The sequence below is a fragment of the Cucumis sativus genome, chromosome 2 (assembly GCF_000004075.3).
Source record: "Cucumis sativus cultivar 9930 chromosome 2, Cucumber_9930_V3, whole genome shotgun sequence".
Classification (NCBI taxonomy): domain Eukaryota; kingdom Viridiplantae; phylum Streptophyta; class Magnoliopsida; order Cucurbitales; family Cucurbitaceae; genus Cucumis; species Cucumis sativus.
Window position 1 is genome coordinate 12,712,447 of NC_026656.2, and position 15,098 is coordinate 12,727,544.

The following is a 15,098-nucleotide window of genomic DNA, read 5'->3' on the forward strand; positions in this document are numbered from 1 at the left end:
TATGAACTTAATTATTATAACTTGTTTTGTTATTTTTGTGAGTGCTATATATATATATATTAGTAAACTTTATAGTTTAGGTTAAAAATACCTCTAAACTTTTAAAAATTTAAAAAATGTTTTTCAAACTTTTAAAAAGAGTTTAGATGAAAACCGTTAAATTTTTGTTTGCTTAAAAAAAACAATGTAAAATTTTCATAAGTATTCTTGAGTTTTTTTTTTTAAAAAAAACTATCATCCAACCAAAATTTTAAGTTAAAAGAGATTTCTTTTATAATTATTTTAGTATGTTTTAAGAGAATATTTTAAAATTTTGAGATTTGGTTGAATTTTATGTTAAAGTATAAATGAATAAATCAAACTCATAATTTTACTAAAATTTTAATTTTGATAAATATTTATGAAAAAATTATCAAGTTCAAAATTTAAATTTAAGTTAGTAAATAAATATTTTTTCACTTTCAAATAAATAAATATAAACATGTGTATTATATTTATATAAGTACCATTTTTATATTTATCTATTATGATTTATGAATTTGATTCACCCCTTCAACCAATATAAATATCAACATATCAATATAAATTTAAACAATGATGAAATTAAATTTAAGTTTCCATTTTAAATGATAAAAATTTAGTCTAAAAATTAGATTACTTAATTGAAGTATTCTTTTAACTTTTTTAAGTTAAGACATTTACAAAACTTTTAAATGGTCTAGTGACATTTTTAAAACAAAACTTCAAGGGTTTTATTTTATCCAAACTCACGATAGTATTTAATACTCCTCTCAAACGTCATTTTTTTTACCCAAACCTATATACATCTTTTTTTTTTATAATTTAGGCATGTCTATCAGCTGAGAATTTGTTATATATATATATTTCGGATATTTTTTTTTGGTTGCCAACAAATGTGCTAATATTTAAATTGAAGAATATGTGTTCTAATATTGAAATTTAAACATTTAAACTATAGTAGAGTTTTCTTAAGGATACTCAAAATTTCTTTTAAATGGGAATTTATTGGAGAATTTGCACCTAAATCACCACAAAATTAAATGAAAGATTTTGTGGGAACGAATATGAAATAGAAAGGAAGGGATGATGACAAAGATGTCATTTCGACCTACCCTGCCATGAACAAAAGTTGTATATGAGTTAGAGTTAATTCTTTATAGAAGATATGAATTTAAATGTAATGTTCTATTTAAATATGTAATTGAGAAACAATTAAACTACACATTAAGAAACAATTCATTTCTTCTTCTGTGCCATCTACAAGACAAAAATAATAATATCAAGAAACCAAACACGACCTCAGACAACACGACTTAAAAAGGGAAGAACCTCAGACGAACCCTAAACCATCAAACCTAACCACACAACAAATCACTAGGGGTGGAAGTTAGTATTGTGGACAGAGAGGTTATGCTCATGATAAAGATGAAAAATGATAGCATGACAGTTAAGCCACACGAGTCAATAAAGTAATAAACCTAGGAGTATTTCAAGTGTCGAATTCCTCAAAGACTATATCCAATTTAGATTCTCAGAGGCAATGCAAACAATGTAATCAATAGTAACTAAATGTGAGATTAGGTTGACTGTTGATTAAAACAGTAAACAAGAAGTGGTAACGAGTGTCCTAAGAGACAACATTGATAACTCCCTCGTCACAAAGTTCCTTTGGATATTTGTTCACTTATTGTTGCTAATCAACAGTCAGCAACTTTCATTCTTTATATCAACACTAATTCTAGAGTCAAAGTTTTCCATTTGGTTTTCAAAATAGAAATATTTCTGAGGCAAATCAAGAGGTTCTATCATTCCAACACCAAATCCAAAACAAAGTAGCAATTAAGTTAAAAATCTTTCTCCAAGAAGATGAGCATATATAGAAACGAGATTAAGAATTAGTATTTCAAAATCCGTTGTAGGTTACCTAAAATGGAGAAGAAAGAAAAATTTAAGGACTACCAACTTGACCATACAAAGTAAAAAGGGCATAATCAACCTAAAGATAGATCTGAACTCAATTCCTGTAAGATTCCATTCACCAAGAAGAAGATGAAGGTGATGGTGGTTTTACTCTGTTGCTGGGCAGCTTTGGTGGCTGTTGAGGAAGACTGTCAAGTATAAGGACCCTATACAGCCACTTAACATCCGGATCAAGGACCTGATGGAATGAATGACTCTAGCAGATAAGGTTGGGCAGATGGCACAGTTGGATTCTTCGGCCACCACACCGGAAATCATAAGAGATTACTCCATTGGCAGTGTGCAACGGAGGCAGTACCCCATCTCTACAGGCTACTGCACAGGAGTGGATTGACATGGTGAATTCCTTCCAGCAGGCCACATTATCAAGTAGGCTTGGAATTCCAATAATGTATGGTATTGATGCCGTCCATGGTCACAATGGCGTCTACAATGCTACCATCTTCCTCAACAATGTCGGTCTTGGTGCAACCAGGCGAAAATATATGAGAGGAGGATCTAAACTTTGTTTTCACAAACTCCCAATGCCATTTGGAGATATTGGTGGTTAAATAGTTTTCTCATGTGACAGGGAACCTGAACTTTTAAGAAGGATTGGTGCTGCTACTGCTAAAGAAGTTAGATGAACTGGGATAGATTATGTCTTTGCTCCATGCATAGCAGTATGTTTTCTTAAATTCATTTCCCTTTATTTATATAAACTTGTCTAGTTCAAATAGAACGATGAGCATTTTCATTTCAGGTCTGTAGAGATACGAGATGGGGAAGGTGTTATGAAAGCTACAGTGAAGATCCTGACATTGTCAAAGAAATGACAGATATCATAGCTGGGTTGCAAGGACAAACCCCATCTAGTTCTTCAAAAGTTATTCCTTATGTTGTTGGAAGGCAAGTTTTCAACCACTAAAGATTTGGACAGATTTTCCATTCTACAAAACCTACTCAAAAAACCTCTTGGCCTTGCAACAGAGAAAAGGTTGCAGCTTGTGCAAAGCATTTCTATTTTGTAGGCGATGGCAGGACAACATGCGGTATCAATTAGAACACAGTTATCAGCAAGCATGGATTGTTACGCATTCACACGCCAGGATACTATCACTCTACAATCAAGGGTGTCTCTACAATAATGGTTTCCTACTGAAGTTGGAACTGTGAGAATATGCATTCAAACCATGAACTCGTCACTGATTTGCTTAAGAACAGACTAAACTTCAGGGTATGTATTTGCACTAGATCCTCATGAATAATAAGCCTATACAATGACAATCCCCTAAATTTGAACACACGTAACTATTGCAGGGTTTTGTAATCTCCGATCAAGAAGGTATTGATAAGATCACAGACCCAGCTCATTCAAATTACACATTCTCAATTCTCTCTGGAGTTTAAGCTGGAATAGACATGGTAAGATAATCAACATAAGCAATCCAATCAACATAGCATCTATACATCTTATAAAACTAGTTTTATTGTCGTGATTAAGATTATGGTTCCTGCAAATTACACTGAGTTCATCGATGGCCTACCTACCTTATCGTTAAGAACGTTATTCTGATGTCCTGAATCAACGACGACGCCGTGAGAAGGATTTTGAGAGTCAAGTTTATGATGGGCCTGTTTGAGAATCCATTGGCGGGTGACAGATTTGTAAATGAGCTTGGAAGCCAGGTTAGTTGGTCTGAAAAGACAAGGAAATGTACTTTAAAATTGAAATATTATACCAATTCAAATGAACACTGAACAGGGACACAGATTTGGCAAGAGAAGCAGTGAGGAAATCACTTGTTCTATTGAAGAATTGCGAAAATGCTGATGAAACAGTTCTTCCTCTGTCAAAGAAAGCACCATAGATCTTAGTAGCCGGAACTCACGCCAACAATCTGCGGCGGCCGGACAATCACCTGGCAAGGACTCAGCGGACAAAAATCTAACAACCGGAACCACCATTCTCGAGGCAGTGAAGAAAACCGTTGATCCAAACACGGAGGTCATCTACAACATAAATCCAACAACCGATTACTTCAAGGCGAACAACTTCTCGCACGTCATTGTGGCTGTAGGAGAAACGCCGCACGCCGAGCCCAAAGGCGACAACCTAAACCTAACTATCCCCGAAGGAGGCTCGGACACGATCCAGAAGGTGTGCATCGTTGTCATCGTCTCCGGCCGGCCTCTGACGAGGCAGCAATACACGTCACAATTGGACGCGCTGGAGGCGGCGTGGCTGCCGGGAACGGAAGGGGAAGGCGTGACGGACGTGCTGTTGGGAGAATATGGGTTCACCGAAAAGCTGGAGAGGACGAGGTTCAAGACTCAAGAAAAAGATGGTTAGGAATTTTGTTTATAAATAATTAGGGTTTCTTTGGAAATTAAATAAATAACTATTTTTTTTTTTTTTTATGGAAAGATGATATAATGTATTGCAAAATTGTATGAAATAAAATTAAGTATAAGAGGTAGAGTTCACCTACCAAACCAAACAACTATAACCACAACTCGTTTTGTTTCATTTCTGATCGAGAAGAAACCATTAAAATCAAAATCAATTTTCTATGATAGTATCTATTTCATTTGTTAAGATCATTGTCATGTTTAATGATCATTGTAAAGCCTTTGAGATTGTCGTTTCTCCAATTTAGATTGAAAAAATTGTGCGAATAAAGGTTCAAGTTTTGGTTGATTTGCTTCATTTTGGTTAACAACAAAAGTAACTCATCGTTTATGGCTTAACTGTTTATACAAATTTGGATATTTGACAATTTGCATTGAAGACTACCTTTCAAGGGCGGATTTTGCCATTTTCCATTTTTTACTTTGTCCTTCAGTTTTATCTTTGTTGCATTGAAAAAGTAATATTTTTGTAGACTTGTAATAGAATGAATCTAACCAACGTTTGAAATAGATAGATAATAAAATTTTATGTTAATTTCGATAAACGTCGAACATTTTACACTTTTTAAACAAGTTAACATTTTTATTGTTTTTTTATATTCAATTTAGCAACATTTTTTTTTTCACGTTTCATTGATTTTTTTTTCTGTAATTAAAATGTCGCTCTATCTTGCCTCGTGAAAATTTAGAAAATGCCAATGAAAATATCTACATATAAACAAATACATATCACCACAAATTTAACCAAATGATTTTTTCTTTCATTTTTTTATCAACCATCCATGCAAAACGTCTTTTTAAATTTGTTCCCTCCGAATTAAAACAATCTAAGTTAAAAAACACTATATAGCTAAGAACATCTTGCATTATAAGGTCGATATAAAAGTTTCACAACAAAAAGAAAAAATACTTCTTTTCTGACCCATTTCTAAAAACTTTCTCTTAGATACGTAAAGGAGAGGATATGAACAAAAGTCATTACTTTACGTTCAACTAGCACTATAAAAACCTATTTACCAATAGAAGTGGTAGAATGATTCTGAACACTTTAGCTTGGACTACTAGCACGTTTTTTTTTTCTTATCTTTTATTCACTCGTGATTTTGTTACAACAAGGAAGTTTGCCCCTTTGTTTGTGGGTCACGCCTTATCACAAGCACTAAAAGTAGAAATATGAAAAAACATAAAGATAAGATAAGATTGAAATGTTATGTATCAAAAGCATCGACGAAAGGTGAATATTTATACCAAAAGTTTTACAACACAAAACTATGGTTAAAATTTTCCTCTCTCCTATACATAAATTACACGTTTTAACATTATATTCTTTAAACTATTAGGAAAAACTCAAAATTTAATATTTTAAAAAATTACTCACTTCTAAAAAATATTAAATATTAAAATGCAATAAGAAATGGTTAGTTTAGTTTAGTTGAAATTATTTGTAGTACAACTTTTGTTTTCAATTAACTTCATCTATTAATTAGTATTTAAATCTATTAGGTTGATTTCCATTAGTTAATATTTTGTGTGGTTTCTTGCTTGGATTTTAAAAATAAATTATTACATAGATTAATTTTTTTTTCTTACATTAATTATATGTCAAATTGCCATAGTATTAATTGAAGATGGAGTGGGAAAAGGTTAATAAAGTCAACTTGACATATCCACCCTCTTTATCATAATTTCTTTAATAAAATTCTAATATTTACTGATAGAAACCATTTGATTGAAGAAAAGAAACTAAATTAAATATTCTTAAAAACTAGTTTAAAAATTATTTTAGTCAATTAATTACCTTAAAAAACAAATAAAAAATACTTCGATTTATAAGTGTAAGAATAACTCAACAATCGAACTACTCAACTCATATTATAAAAGTTAGGTTGAGCTGAGTTTAAAATTTTGATTTTTTTCAAATTGGATTGGGTATCGGATTGTATATATATTTATATTATATAATTTTAAATATTAATTTAAAAAATGTTGGTTTATACTTAAGATGATAATCGAAAAACCCAACCGATTAGAAACGGGATGAAAAGGGGATCTAATGAATTACCAAACACATTGAGTGGGTAAAATTGGTTGAAGAGTTGGTATTTTGAATTCCTTTGATAAAACAATACATAGATTGACATCTTCCTTTTGACCCCTTTAATGAGCAATAAATTATTGCACTATTTATTCATAATTTAAATCCCTACATTCCAATTAACTTTATTTTAAAAAAAAACCCACTAGCTCTTGGATTTTGCCTACCTTTCATCAATGGAAATAGATGATAAGGGCAGATTTGTGGAAAAACAATGACACCATTTTTGAAAGACAAACAACATGTGATATGTGGAGTGGAGTGTACTTTATGTAAAAATAAAGCCTTTTGGAGAGATGCTTTTCATATTTTCCTATTTCAAATAAACTAATGTTTACTATTCAATTAGCATTAAATTAATTATAAATCTCAACTTGTTTGAAGCTGTAGACATGAAGGATTTTGTTTTTTCATGTGCAACAATGAAGGTTATGAGGCCAGCTGAATTCAATTTGTTCTTTAGAGAAAACTCAATGTCCGACAAATGTTTCTATGTTATTAATAGAAGATATAGATCGATAGAGTTAATTGGAAGTCAACTCGAGTGTTGAGTTCATTCCTTGTATAATTCGGTGGATGAAGTGAGGATTTGTTGATTGAGATACTTTGAGATCTTTTTAGAGCGTTGTTGGTCCATAAATTCTCTACAAACATAATATCTAAATACATAATTTACAAAAGGAATTGGTCAACTGGGAGATTTTGTTAGTGTCAACATCACACTCTAAAATTGAATATTCTAATAAAAACAACTAAGTATGCTGCTAGAGGAATTTGAAATTTCTAAAAATTGGAAGGGTGGAATTATTAAATATAAAAGTTAGGGTTGATTAAGATATTTGTAAATAGGTGGTAATAATTCAATAGACCAAAAGAAAAAGGAAGTTGTGCTGTAAAGAGATATGGAAGGTGAGAAGCATGATACTATGTCAAAAGCAACAAATTAAAATAATAGTTATAATAATTATAAAAAAATTACTTTTCATAATTATATTTTGAATCTAGATTTTAAATATTTTAAATGAATATCAGTACATACATTTCATAATGTGTTGATTTGATTCACTAATTTTTTATCGTTATATTTTAATTTTGTATATTTTTAATTATTCATTGTATGTCTCTGATATTGAAATGAGTGATCTCTCAATTTTTACTTTTGTAAATTAGTTTTAAAAAAAAGTAAATGTGAACATTTCTTCAAAACATATATATAAAAAAACTAAGATAACAAAAACAAAAAAGTGCGAAAAATAACATTATTAAATTCAATAATCAAATAAAAGTTAAACTTAAAATTCGAAATTAAAATGTAAGAAGTAAATAAAAACTAAATTACAAAACAATATATATATATATATATATATATATATAATGAAAAGAAATGTAAAGAAGACGATAAGTTAGAGAGGATAGTGGACAATGAAAAGGCCTTTGCTTTCGTCAAAGATGGCCGAACATTGGTTTTCCCAAATTAAATTAATTAAATCAAATCCATTGCGCGTCACTCTTTTTTTCTATTAAATACATTTTACAAATCATCATTTTTTCTTTAATAACATCAGTAAATAATGGTTATTAGTAATTTCACAAAAAATAAAAAATACAAAATTATGCCTTTTCTTTTAACCCTTTCAATTTTTTGTTATCTTTTAATGTTTTTTTTTTTAAAAAAATAAGTTCATTGTTTTAACCAACAAAGAATTCAGTCAGTACCCAAACAAATTGTTTTTAAAAATTAATTTTTTAAAAAGAAGAAGAAAACAAACAGATTAGTGAACGAACTCTTGATTTGTAGTGAGAAGTGAAGAGTTTGGTGAATAGCTTGTTTTGAATAAGATTGAAGAATGACATGAAGATGATGGGTCATACAAAAATGTGTAACTTTACTTCATTTTCATTTTTAGATTCATGTTTCTTTCCTATCCGACTCCAAATTCAAGTATAATTCAATAAATAAAAGCATAAATTTATTTAATTTCATCTCGTATTAGATTTTAAAATATAAAACAAAATGTTTAATCCTACAAAAGTATATCAAATACACTATTTATTATTGATAAAATTTAAAATTTTACTATATTTTATAAATATTTTAATTTATTGTTATAAATAGAAAAATGATTTAAAATATTCCTAAATTATAACAAAATTTCATAACTATACTAAGGTAAAGTATTTTATATTTTATTATATTTTAAAATAATTGAGATATTTTAAAGTTGAACTGATAAGTATAAAAACAAAAGTAATATTATAAGGAAATAAAAATACAAAACCTAAAAAGGAAAACTGACTTCGAACCCTATGACATATTCATTAATATGATGTGAAGTATAACTAAATTTGTTAATACAATGTATATTTTTTTCATATAGTATTTTTCGTTTTTTCATTGAAGCAACATTATTATTATTATTATTATTTGCTAGAGCAAATGAGCTTTTTTATAATTGATATAATTCTGTAATTCGATAAAGTGTGCCTTTATATATCGAAAAAATTTAATACATTATGGATCTATTAGATATCAAAATGAAAACTTTCAAACTTATTAGTAAAAAAAATGAAAAAATAAAATTAAAGACTAAATAATACTTTATGAAATTTGAAAGTGTGTTGCAATAAGTGAATTTTATAATTTAATCAGTTAAGTGTGTTGTGGTAAGGCAGTAGAAATAAACTTTATATTAAAAAAATGATGACATTTTGTTTGTTAAATATGCATGCACATTCGAATTTTGTCATTCGATATTTTAGGTTTGTTTTTTACGTTTTTGAATTTTTTCTTATTCTTATTTTTCTACAATTTTTCTTTTATATATTTTTTGAAATCATGATTTTTGTTTTCAATCAATCATCAATTGTGTTTTTTTCAAGTGTTATTTTGTTCAAGATTGTGTAGCAGTGTTATTAAATAGTGTATCGAATATTTGATAGACAATCTTAAACAAAAAAAAAAAAATCATTGAGATAGTAAGACAAGATAAGATTAAAATCGTGTACTAAATATTTGATATATGATCGTTTAAATTTGGGTATATGATCTTGTACGATCTTAAACCAAAATTATTTAAATTTGGTACGCGATTATATATCATTTCTACATGATGACGTATTAGAATAAGAATTATCTACACGATCATGCACTAGAATAAGAATTATCCACACAATTATGTATTAGAATAAGAATTACACGTGTGTGACCAAATTAATGGCTAGTTGATGATGACATTTTTTGCATTTCTGTTATCGGGTGGGCTTTTTTCATTTGAAATGGTTCACATACAAATTTTATTTTCATCTTTTCAAATTTTATTTTCGTTTAAATTTTTCATTACTAAGTGTGTCTTTCTTTTATTTTTTTTCTAAATGGTTGAAAATATTTTTGGACTTGTTTGTATTTTTGAAAAAACTGATTTTAAAAGAAGAAAAAAAAGTATTTTGAAAGGAAAGGGGGGAGATAAAAGGTCAATAATGGAAGGCGCTGAGGGTGGCTGCCAACGCGAGTTTCCATAATATTCTGCCACCTAATCAATCACAAATGAACACAACATCACAAAACCATTCTCCTTGTGCATTGCACGCACCCACACACCAACTCTCCGATTCAAAAAGCTACCCATCGCACGGTGCACAACAAACACTCGCCCCTTTCTTTAGAGTGGGGGGAACAAATCAGTCCCACAAACTCCGCCACAAACCCATGCGTTTAAAACTATAAATTTAAACCCCCAAAAAGAAAAAAAGAAAAGGCAATCTAGAATGAATCGTAATTAACGCGGGGGCAAAAATCCCGAAAAGGAACAAAAAGCCGAAATTTCAATTGCTGTAAATATTAGAAATTTCAACGCTCAATTTTGGAAATTTTAATTTAACGATTGTGACCTTATGGACACACCCACACACACACACACACCAATTTATCAATTATCCCCACAAGGCCTTTTCTTTCCTCGTTGCTTCCTCTTTCTATCTCTTTTACTTTTACTTTTTTACTTTTCACTCCTTTCCTCTCAATTTATATCTGCCTTCTAATCTCCACCCTTCATTTCCATATCCATCTTATCTGTGGCTCCCACCCTTCTTTTGGATTCTCAATTTTAACTATCCATGCATTTGTATTTTGTACTGAATGTTAATGGAATTGAATATACCATGTTCTATCATGTGATTTTTAATATTAATCTGTGATAAAATTTAGTTAGCATTCATACTAGACACGTCAACATCCTCTTTTACCTTCCATGAAAACAAAATACTTTCTTAAGTCATGGGTTTAGATCATACCTCCAATTACCTCCACAATAGTGATGTCGTTGACTTCAATATATATTCTTATGACTTTACTTTCGGCTTCTCCTAAAATACTTTGTACTAGTGAACGTGGTTGTTGTCTCTTAAATTATCTTCTTATTTAGTTGATGGGGGACTTTGATTGCATTTCTATCTAACATTAGCTTTGCAATTTTGAACTTGTGACGATCTAGACTTGGTCGTGAAGATATTACTAACATTAGTGAATTTTCCAATGTTTAAAAAGTATAAAGATTAGATTGTTACAAATTAAAAAATATAGTGACTAAATGATTATAAATTAAAAGTTCAAAGACTAAATCAATACTTGGGGGACCCATGAGGATTTTTTTACCAAAAGCAAAAGAAAAAGAACATGTTAAAAAGTGATTTAGAATTGTATTTGAATATCGTGATTAATATTATTGTTGGTGTTATGATATAAGTTCAATAGAAATTCAACTTCTAACCTATTTTGTGAAATGATATTTGGGCATTAGATTGGGTGTAAACAAATATATTGAATTGCAAACTTTATTTTCTTTCCATTGTTTAAGTTCAACAATAAATGGATGTTTATTTTTTCTTTAAAAGAAGTTCATTAGACCAATGAACTAACCACGATACTGAAGAATAAAGGACGGCCAACCAAAAAAGTAAGGATTTAACGAGCCTTATACAATATCTCTCGAAACATTATACCACTTGAACGGTCGTTTTAATATACTAAGTTTAAAGTACTTTCGACTAGGATAATTTAAAATCAAAATCATAGGCTCCTTTCACAGTGTTGGGAGTTCATCATTTTTTTTATTTTTTTCACTTTGGACAACTATAACTCTAATATTTTGATAATTGCAAAAAACATTGGACTTTAAAGTTTAAACTTTAAACCATATCACAAAAAGCATTGCAAAATTGAATTACCACGCTAAGCTTTAAGTGCTTTCGTTTGGGACAATTTAAAGCCAAAGTCGTATGTTCATTTTAAAGTGCTTTTAGTCTATCACTTCCTTAACTTTTATAACGTGGGACTACAATAACTGTAATATATATTAACTTTAATGTTACGACTTAAACCTTCAATTTCTCGTTAAATAAACGTAGTACCGACGAACGCATCCAATTTGGGAATCACTAACAAACACTTGCTCACTCTTGTAGTCCAAATCGCCATAAGAACGACCATTTCATATCTAGGACCTACAACCAGGGGGGACCTTCATAAATCTCAATTCAAAACGTTTTCTTTTTCTTTTGTATTTATTTACTTAGTTAAAATGAGTGGAATGGATGTGGAAGTGAGTGCAAATTAAAAATATAAATTGAAAATTTTAAGAAAAATAATATGTGTATATATATATATATAAAGAAAGATATAAAGAGTCATAGTCATGGTTGGGTGGAAGGAAGGAAGAAGAAGAAGCCGGCTAAGCCTGCTGTCCATTAAGACTAAGAAAAGTCAGCCCCACCAAATGATAAAACCAAATGTCCAAAAATTAATCAAAATCAATATTTTTTTAATTTTCTTTTTCAATTCTGATATAAATTTCAAAAGGGGTTAATTTATCCTTTCAAACTTTGGAATCTGCAACTGCCCATCTGACCCATCTTTCCATTTCTCTCCCTTTGCAATTATTTTTTGTTTTTCTTCCCCCTTTCTCAAACAGGTAATAATCATTAATTCAAACATACAAAGTTTAGAAATGAATTTTGTGTGTGTTTTTTTTAAGGAAAAATAATTATTTGTTTTTGTGTTTTGGTTGTAGAAGAAATGGAGTTTTTGGAAGCTAAAGCTTTGAAATCAAGTTTCCATTGGGAATTAGCCATGAAATCTGCTCAACAAGATGCTTTGGTTGAGGAAGTTTGGTGTTTGAACGGTCCTAATCTTGTTTCCGGTGAGGATTTTGAGATCGAAGAGTTTTTAAACTTCCCTAATGGCGATTTAGAACATGGGTCTTCTTTGAGACTTCAAGAAGATGACGATTGTGAAGAGTTTGAGAAGAATCGGTTCTCTGTTTCGTCTAATTCGAACCAGTCCGATGGGTCTCCGGTCGTCGGAGAGGAGGATTCTAAGTCGCTTCTTGCTGTTGAACTTGCTTTTCCGGTAAATTTAATTTCTGGGCTTTTTTTTTTTTAATGTTTTTGGTTCTAATTGCTTGAATCGAAAATTCAAAATCAAAATCCCACTTTTCAGGGCGATTCTCTGACGGACCTTGAATGGGTTTCTCAATTTGTCGATGATTCTTCCTCGGAATTTTCCTGTGCCGCCGTGGCTTTCAACCGCTCCGAACCGGAGAAGAAACTCACCGGAACGGTTATTTCGTGTTTGCCGACGTTTTTTCCGGTCAGACCGAGGACAAAAAGGTCTAGACAGTCTCGTCAAGCGAAATCCGCAGGTTCTTCTCTCAATCAATCACCGTCGTCGTCCTCCTCCTCGACCTCCTCCGGTGTTTCCTCCGCCGCACCTCGGTTTATATTCTCCGACGCCGGCGAGAACGTGGACTTTTTGAACGTAACCGGTGAGCCACCGAAGAAGCAGAGGAAAAAGCCATCGTCGCCGTCGCCATCGTCAACGGGTCTTCTACCCACCGGTTCAACTGGTCAAATTCCGCGGCGGTGCAGCCATTGTCTGGTTCAAAAGACCCCACAGTGGCGGACCGGTCCAAACGGAGCCAAAACGCTTTGTAACGCTTGTGGTGTCCGGTATAAATCCGGTCGGCTCTTCCCGGAATATAGACCGGCGTTGAGTCCCACTTTTTGCAGCGGCGTTCACTCAAACAGTCATCGAAAAGTACTTGAAATGAGGAAGACGAAGGAAGTTCCACAACCGGCGACCGAGTTGGCCCCAATGGTCCCGAGTTACTAAACACCAACTGAACCGGGTTCAGTTGAACCGGGCAGTAGATGATGATGATTAAGAAGGAAATGACCAAAAGGGCAGATTTTTGTTGTGACGCTAAAAAGGAATCCATTTGTATTTGTAGGGTTAGGCGAGGAATTAGATTTAGGGCATTTAATTTTAGTGTAGTATTTTTGTGAAATTAATTTCATTAATTTAGGTTTGATTAGATATGCTTAGGTAGGCAAAAGAAGAAGATTTTTGTATTTTTGTATTACTTTAGCTAGATCACGAATATAAAATACTCTATTTCTTCTCACGAGAATTAGTTGGATCGATAAATGTCTAATACTACAATAGTTAGTATATAACTATATTTTATTTGATACGTCATTCAATGATTTATTGCATGGACTTCACACACTTTCAATAGTTGTTTAGATGGCTAACAATACTACTATAGTACTAAAAAATTTCTTTCACTTCATTTAGTTGTTCTCGATTTTTTTCTTTTGTTTTGTAAAAACAATGAAAAAACAAAACAATGAAAAAAGTGGAAGTGACATTATTGAAGCTTTTAATTTGTTGTTGAGACATTATTGAAGGGATTGTAGAGAGCAATAAAGGTGAGTGTGGTATGAGTGGTTGAAATTATCTTTACTTTAAGGAGGGACCAAAGTGGTGGTTGATTCAACAAACATTAATGCTCACTTTCTTTGGTATTGGTCATTTTGGTATTCTAACACTTTCAATATCTAACTTTGTCCAATTAAATTATTATCATCTAAAAAACATATTTGTCCAACTCATTTTACATACAAATGCTAATATCTTCCTAATTATTGCTCACTATTAAAAAAAAAAAAACTTATTCTATATCAAATACATTATAGCCCATGTACTTAGAAGTCGTAACAATTTGATCTATAGCATGTTCCGGATAACTTAATGAGCATATAGTATGTCTTATGAGTAAAGAAATTTGTAGTTTAAATCCTTAACCCTTAATGATACTCATAAAATTATTTATTAATTAATAACTTAGATTTTGTATTTAAATAAGTGTACCAATTGACACCCTCCTTCACGTTTCATTTAGAAGAATCTTATGTGAAACTTATAAATGAATAATTAAACGATTGAACATTCATAAATAATCAATTTAGACTTAATATTTCTTTGAAAATTATTCATGCACATATTCTAATAATCCATCCATTTTGGATAACTGACATTTGAAAAAGTTTATACATTTGAGACTTGATGCATAGGTAACTTTTAAAAGTGATTGTAACCAAAGGTTACATTGCTTTCTTGACTTAAATTATGATTTTCATACAATATTGGTCAAATGAATTTCAGATAGTTAAGTCGAAGTTTAAAAGTATAAATCAAAAGTGTAGATGACTATAGAAATGTATTTGAATTGATGTTATTATAGCATTATGGCTTTCAACTTAAATAGTTTCAATT

The 15,098-nt window shown here is 30.8% G+C and overlaps 1 protein-coding gene and 1 pseudogene across 2 annotated transcripts; both read left to right on the forward strand.

Moving 5' to 3' along the window:
- Nucleotides 1–2,019: 2,019 nt before the first annotated feature.
- Nucleotides 2,020–4,479, forward strand: LOC101206958 (annotated as a pseudogene).
- Nucleotides 4,480–12,210: 7,731 nt separating this feature from the next.
- Nucleotides 12,211–14,011, forward strand: LOC101205298 (GATA transcription factor 5). Of its 2 annotated transcripts, none has more exons than XM_004150092.3 (3): nt 12,211–12,453; nt 12,556–12,890; nt 12,981–14,011. In XM_004150092.3, exons 2-3 carry the CDS (start codon nt 12,558–12,560, stop codon nt 13,650–13,652), a joined length of 1,005 nt encoding a protein of 334 aa, XP_004150140.1. In that variant the 5' UTR covers nt 12,211–12,453; nt 12,556–12,557; the 3' UTR covers nt 13,653–14,011. The 2 variants fall into 2 exon arrangements, with proteins under 2 accessions (XP_004150140.1, XP_011649263.1); XM_011650961.2 differs by having other exon boundaries at nt 12,212–12,453; nt 12,553–12,890.
- Nucleotides 14,012–15,098: the final 1,087 nt, after the last annotated feature.